Here is a 7,029-nt window from a genome sequence, read left to right on the forward strand (position 1 = left end):
TTCATTCAGGTCCTAGAGAATTGAGTGGGCTCTCAGACTCTCTTTTGCCTCCCCCCATGAAATGTCAGATATTAAAGAGAAGTGGAGGACACCATATACACTTGCATACAATTTACCAGGATGAAGCTGAGGCTCAGAAAGGGTCATAAATATCCCAAGTTCATGCAGAGAGTTAGTGGTGACTATATTGAGAGGAACCTCCTCTCCCAGGTTCCCCAGATACTTCCGATTTGACCTGAACAAGTGATGGCCTCTTCTGTGAAGGCCCAGTCCCTGACAAGAAAGTTCCCGAAATTTTCTCCAGGTCCCCTCAGAAGATATTTTCTCTCAATCACAGGAACAAGGTCTGGAGGCTGAAAATCTATTGTTGGCTGAGTTCTTTCATAGGATAAACACACATTTCTCCTGAGAACACTTCTTAAAAACAATTCTGAGAATTTTGTGGTTTCAGAGCAAAAGAGATGCAAATCATCTGAGTGTAGGTGAGGAGGTCCTATCTTATAAGTCCACATATGCCATCCACTTCTTTGTATAAGTCAAGTGGGTATAGGAAAGAGGAGATTCCCTGAGCTTTTACAAAGTGTGCATACACCTGGCTCAACTATATGTCCCTGTCCAGACATGCTTACTTTGAACTTGTTAGCAAGGAAAGCTCCATGGACCCGTTATGTGAAGTGAATTTCCTTAGCAATAAGAATATGTTAAGGAAGGAGTCACCTAATTTCTATCCAAAAATCTGAAACCCACAGATTTCCCTCCTCTTTTCTTGGCAGTTGCTCAGCTGAGACCTTGCCCATCCACTGAGCTCTCTTCAAACACCTCTGAACCCTCAAGACACTGGGAAAACTAGCTTCCCAGTGGGTGACCTGGAATCCAGATATCCTCAGTGTGGCTTTCCACATAAGACAGGCACTGGTTCCATCCAGAGAAGAGAACCCACCAGGAAGGTTCAACAAAATAGACCTTTCTCTCTGGAACTGAAGGACGCTTAGCTATTGGGTTATTAGCATAGCAAGTTATCCAGCCCTTAAACTCATTCTCCTTTTAAAAGGATCCTGGCACTGAGAAGCAAGAATGGGGCTCATTAAATAACTACAGATTAAGTAATGATCTTTTTAGTCACAAGATGAACAATATTCTACCGCTGGGATATTTAGCTAGAAGTCACATATTTATCTGTGACTGTTAGAGAATAGTTTTCAAAAAGTTCTATATCATTTATGAAAGAGTAAGTGAGAATACCAGAAGCAAGAGATTTTATGCAAGGATTTGGTCAAGGAAAAGTGCTGAAAGCTATTCTTTAGTCTCATAACAAAATTGAATCTATCCCTGTGTGCAGTGAGGAGATACCATGAAGGGACCATGAGGAACCATGGGTGGAAATATCTTCCCTGCTCCCCAAGTATGAGTAACAGCCTCACTGCTTGTCTCCTGAAACAATTCTCCCATTGTTGGTCATCGATTTATAAAGATTAGTAATAAAAATTCCTTAAGGTATTGGTGAATAAAGGTCCCGTGTCTAGAGATATGGATTTCCAAATGGTCTTGACTTTACATTAACTCTGGGAGGAGTTAATGCAAAGCTTTGCTGAGAAGTGAACTCTAGGTATGTGACTTCTTTTTTAGTCATTTCGAAGTTGTCCCATTGTCATTTCTTCCCCTTGTTTATGTCGAGGCTTTAACTAACCCTTCCTATTCCTGTTCTTTCAAAATGAGAGGATTTTCTTAAAAAAAAAAAAAAAAGACACAAAGATAGAAAAATCTTCATCAAAAAATAAAAAGTAACTACATCACAATTCTGAAGTTGCTGAACAACTACAGAGATCTTTGTGTGAGCTCAAGCAAATAGGAGAAGTTAAAAATCCAAATTAGGGTTGCCTGGGTGGCTCAGTGGGTTAAGCCGCTGCCTTCAGCTCAGGTCATGATCTCAGAGTCCTGGGATTGAATCCCGCATCGGGCTCTCTGCTCAGCAGGGAGCCTGCTTTCCTCTCTCTGTCTCTCTCTCTCTGCCTGCCTCTCCATCTACTTGTGATCTCTCTCTGTCAAATAAATAAATAAAATCTTTAAAAAAAATCCAAATTAGTGTGAGAAGATCAGACTGTATCTGAAAGATAGAGAGCTGACAGTTCTGGCAGTTGAAGGCTGTTTTTTTTTTTTTTTTTTTTTTTTTTTTCATTGAAATGACTGAGCAGCCACCTGGGGAGGTTTTTGTTTAGACCCAGAGCACCGTGGGAGGCGTCTCCTTACTCTGCTGGCAGTAATAGTTGGCAGCATCGCCATCCTCCACAGGATCAATCGTGAGACTGAATTCAGTCCCAGACCCACTGCCACTGAACCGGGCCGGGACCCCAGACGCTTGACTGGATGCTTTATAAATCAGCATTCTCGGACGCTGTCCTGATTTTTGTTGATACCATGTAATATAGTGTGTAATGCCCAAAATGTCACCGACTTTCTGACTGGTCTTGCAAGAGATGGTGGCCCTCTGCCCTGGAGACACGGTCAAAGAGGCTGGAGACTGGGTCAGCACAATGTCCCCAGTGCAGCCTGGAATGAGAAACACAACAAATTTAACAAAGATACTGAGAGCATCCTAGTGGAAGCCCACAGCACTGATGACCTTGTAGTCAAAGTCATGGACAACACTCTGAGGAACCAGAAAACGGAAGGGAACTGGGCAACTGGAACCCCATGCCAAATGCTTGAATTCCAGCCACCAAAAACCCAGATACACTGAAAGCATCGTGGCCAGAGTGAGTTTACCCACCATTTCTCCGTGTGCTCCCCTCTCACCTGGAGCGCAGAGCAGCAGAATCCACAGGAGGGGAGTCCCGGACCCCATCTCAGAAAGCTGGACTAGAGGCTGCTCTTCGGGGGCCCTGACCAGCTGCCTTTAAGGATGTCGAGAGCAGTCTGGGGTTTTGTCTAATGACACAACATGCAAATCAGCTCAGAAGAGCTTGAGGTTGTGCCCAAAGCGGCCACCTGCTCTCAGAACACCCTGTGAGACTTTGGGTCACCAGAAATTTTCAAGTATAGCTCACGCATGTCCCAAGGGATTTGGGGACCAGTTTCTTGAATCCTTGCCTTCTAGTCTGTCTGAGATGCCATGTGGGGGAGTGCCCTGGGCTCTTCTACTGTGAGGATATAGGTTATTTCAGGAACATTCTTAATCCCTAGAATTACCACAATAATGTATTTCAAGTTGTGACTATTGTCAGGAAGAGAAAGCTGCAGGATTATAAAAGAGTGAACCTGGGTGGCCTGGTTCCAATGGGGAGAGGAAGTCAGCCCCACTGAGTAAAAGACCTTCATATGAAGTCCTGACATGTCCTCAGGACCTGGAAAGGTGAGAGGTCTGGCACGGACCCTTGGTGAAGGCTGGGAACAGACACTAATCAAGGAACTTGCCTCAGTGTGGATAACCCCGGGACTCTATCTGCTCAGTCCTGGAAATCAATGTCATGTCCCCCTCAAAGCCCTCCCAGGTGGAGGGGTCACTCCGCTGGCTCCCATTCACAGTGAACAGCCAGCATCTCACTTGCCACCATTAAAACTTTGTCACCGAAATCTCAAACTGAGGAACCTCTTGTTCTACTACAGCAAAAGTATCATGTCCCAAAGACACTGGGCAGAGTAATAGCATTGATATTAGATTTAGTCTACCTAGGAAGGGGAAAAAATGACTGATATCTCAAAATATTTCTTAGAGGTTAAAAGGGTACAAGAAATCAACTGAGAATAAACTGGTAAGATATTCTATTCTGAATAGTCAAGAACAAAAACTAATAACAGTCTTTTAAGGATTGTTTAAATATTGTATCCAGGAAAATTATCCTTTGGGTTCAGTTGAAAAGACTTAATGGATTTATTGCCATATCCTTTTATTTAACTTATTTTCTTCATTCAACATGATATTTTCTTTGCTGAGAAAACAAAACCTTTGGCAGGTTCTCTACATAGAGAGAGCCATCACCAACTCCAACAACAACAAAAGAGAAATTGACCACTTAACTCTGGAACTAACAGGAGCCAGGACTTAATTCAGGACACCTGTCAAGTAGCGTCCAACCCAGGGCCTCACCCCAGGTGTGCACAGAGAATTGGAGATCCTATACTGTCTACACACCAGCCATCAGTAATAGGCAGGTTAGCTCTGTTATTCTTTAGTGCTCTCTATAAAGTCACAGTCACTTCCCACATGGTTATAGCCCTGGACACAATCCCACAGACCAGCTGGGCAGGGAGGCTCTTTTGTGACAACTGATCCACTTTTCCATTGCATCTACACTGAAGGGAGCCACATTGGCTTACTTTAGTGAAAGTTGTGTAGAATACAAAGAAAGTTCACACATCTAAGCTTGCAGCTGTTTGTCTGTGAGAAAGGTTGTTGGCCCTGGTGCCCACACACAACATTAGTTACAACACGAAGGGCTGAGTAGGGGCAGTGCCGTGCTTCACTCAAGCTACTGGGCTGCCACTTTCCCTCTAGCTCAGGGAGAGAGCTGCTTTAGTGTTTGGAAGATACAATAATGCATGATAAGACACACTTCAGTTGATGTTTGTGAGGTAACGTGCAATCAACCAAAATAGAGCAAGGGGACCTGTTTACCTAGAATCTACTGCCCCATGAAGGTTACTTAATAATAGAGAACCAAAGTTTAAATATCACATAGAATGTCAGTACAAGTAACAGGGTCAGAGAAATGGTAGATTTCAGAGTCTACTGAGTCAATGACTTAAAGTAAGATCAAACTGTTTCCACATCAGCTCTGCTGTCCTTGGTCTGTCAGTAATGAGTTCCTTCATGATGGGTTGATGAGCCACTTTCTGTACAACCAACAGGAGAAAAATGCTATCTTTTCACTGAAACATCAAATGCAATTTTTGGGTCTTCTATTGAAGTCTTATTGAGTAATCTAGAACAACAATAATTGTACACACTGTTTCTCTTTATTCAATAGATTGGAGTTAAGCCAGCTTGCCATGAGGCCCAAGGAAAGGTTGAAGCTGAAGGCCTAAGATATTGAGATGTTTAAGAATGAAGCATATCTACATGTTTAGTAAGCATCCAATTCACCTTCCACACTTATGGATGGTTGAGATCTGTGTAGTGGGAATGGTTAAGTCTTCATAGCAGAGCCCAGGTTGTTGGGGAGGGGAGAAACATTCCAAATAATCTAGAAGAATATGCAAGTGTTTTCATAGTGCAGAAATAGGAAATGTAGGGTTATCCTCAAAGTCGCAGAACCTAAATCCAGTCCTACTCTCATAGACAGAACTATGAATTCTTCTCCACTGTGAGGTCTACACATCTTCTATGAAACTCACATAACCCTGCCCCTTCTCAGTTGACCTCAAATGTTTTTGCAAGCCTTCAACTGGGATCCAGTGAGATATTATCTTTCTATTTACATTTTCCCTTTCTAATTGCCTCTGGCAATTAGAAAGAGGAGAAGCTGAGCAAAGGGCAGTCTTAAGAACACCACTGAGTAATCATGTCTTGAGGTGGCAAGTTATGCAGCTGACCAAAGGGTTACAGGGAATGCTGAAGTGTCATGTTACAGGGGGGCATTCTGCTCTGAAGCCCAGTGATCCCTTCTCCGAAAGATGCAGCAGAACCCGTGATCATGTCAGTAATATAAATCCATCTGTATGGACAATTCAGATTCAGGTGATCCAAAATATCTTGAACGGTGTAGACAAGAGCCCATGGCAAGTCATTACAGTCTTCACAGAATGACCTCCTGTTTCAAGAGACATAGAAGCGGCTTATCCACTCAATCTTCCCTTAAGACTCATACATTCTTCTATGATTCACCCAAAGGCTTCTCCTACAACTTAGGGAGAAACAAGGCTGAGCAGGGAGGAAGCAGCTGGTTCAACAAAACCTCCCTGACCCCATGGCCCTGGGGAGCAACTTTGTGTTCGAGGCTGAAGCACTGTGGGCGGAAAGTTATAATACTGCTGGCAGTAATAGTCCCCCACATCTTCGGCCTGGAGGTTGTTGATGGTGAGGGTGAAGTCTGTCCCAGACCCACTGCCGCTGAACCGGTCGGGGACCCCAGATGCCTGGGTGGATGCCCAGATGATGAGCAGCTTAGGAGCCTGCCCTGGTTTCTGCTGGTACCAAGCTAAGTAGTTCTTCTGGTTGGAACTGTATAGAAGACTCTGGCTAGACTTGCAGTTCATGGCAACACGCTCTCCTGGAGACCCGTTCAGGGAGGCTGGAGACTGGGTCATCACGATGTCCCCAGACACACCTGCAATCACAAATGGACAGTGGCCATACACTGTCTCACTAGTATACTAAAATATGTATCTAAAAATGTAGGTTTCCTTATTTTTCATAAGTACTCAAACTGTTTTAATGAAATGTTTTATTCATACCATGTGGTAAAGTCATTTTCCAATTTTATAAAGATCTTTCTCCTCTCAGCCTCTCACCTGAGATGCCCAATGTCAGAAGGAGGAGGAATTGGAGCTGTGACACCATCGTGCTGCTGGTCACCTGTTTGATGCTCCCAGACCCCATCCCCAAGAAACCCTATTAATAGAGCTCTCAGCAGCCAACCCAAGTCCCAAGGAGCCTATGCAAAGCATCAGAGAGCATGAAAGTGCCTGCTCAGTGAGCTGTGAATCAGAGAATGGAAAGAAAGAGACAAAATATCAACACCCCAGGAAATGTGATTGTATGCTACAAGAGGCCCAGAAATCACCTTAAAACTATGATTCTCAGCAATATATAGCAAAATACCCAAATCTAAACTCTTGTTAATATCCATTAACAAACAAACAGTTAATAAACTCTTGTTAACTGTCCAATTTCAAACCAGCTAAAGTCAACCTGAAAGCATAAATCACTTTTGTAGTAAAATATATGTGTTTATGAGTATATAATTTCAGAACCTAACTGAAATTATATAAATATAGCGTGAGTGCATGGAATGTACTCATGTCACCAGAATGAGCATAGAGGGTACACATTTACATCTTTATCTCAGACTTTCCTCTGAATTTTAAACACAT

The 7,029-nt window shown here is 43.2% G+C and overlaps 2 gene segments (V, D, J or C); both read right to left on the reverse strand.

The window, feature by feature from the left end:
* Window positions 1-2,145: 2,145 nt before the first annotated feature.
* Window positions 2,146-2,842, reverse strand: LOC116858921. The segment is given in 2 exon segments: window positions 2,146-2,547; window positions 2,794-2,842. Coding segments are annotated over 2 exon segments (384 nt in total).
* A 2,999-nt stretch (window positions 2,843-5,841) lies between these two features.
* LOC116858952 lies at window positions 5,842-6,522 on the reverse strand. The segment is given in 2 exon segments: window positions 5,842-6,263; window positions 6,448-6,522. Coding segments are annotated over 2 exon segments (471 nt in total).
* Between the last annotated feature and the right edge of the window lie 507 nt (window positions 6,523-7,029).

Source organism: Lontra canadensis, unplaced genomic scaffold, assembly GCF_010015895.1.
Source record: "Lontra canadensis isolate GAN:19392208 unplaced genomic scaffold, GSC_riverotter_1.0 scaffold144, whole genome shotgun sequence".
In the NCBI taxonomy this organism is placed as follows: Eukaryota; Metazoa; Chordata; class Mammalia; order Carnivora; family Mustelidae; genus Lontra; species Lontra canadensis.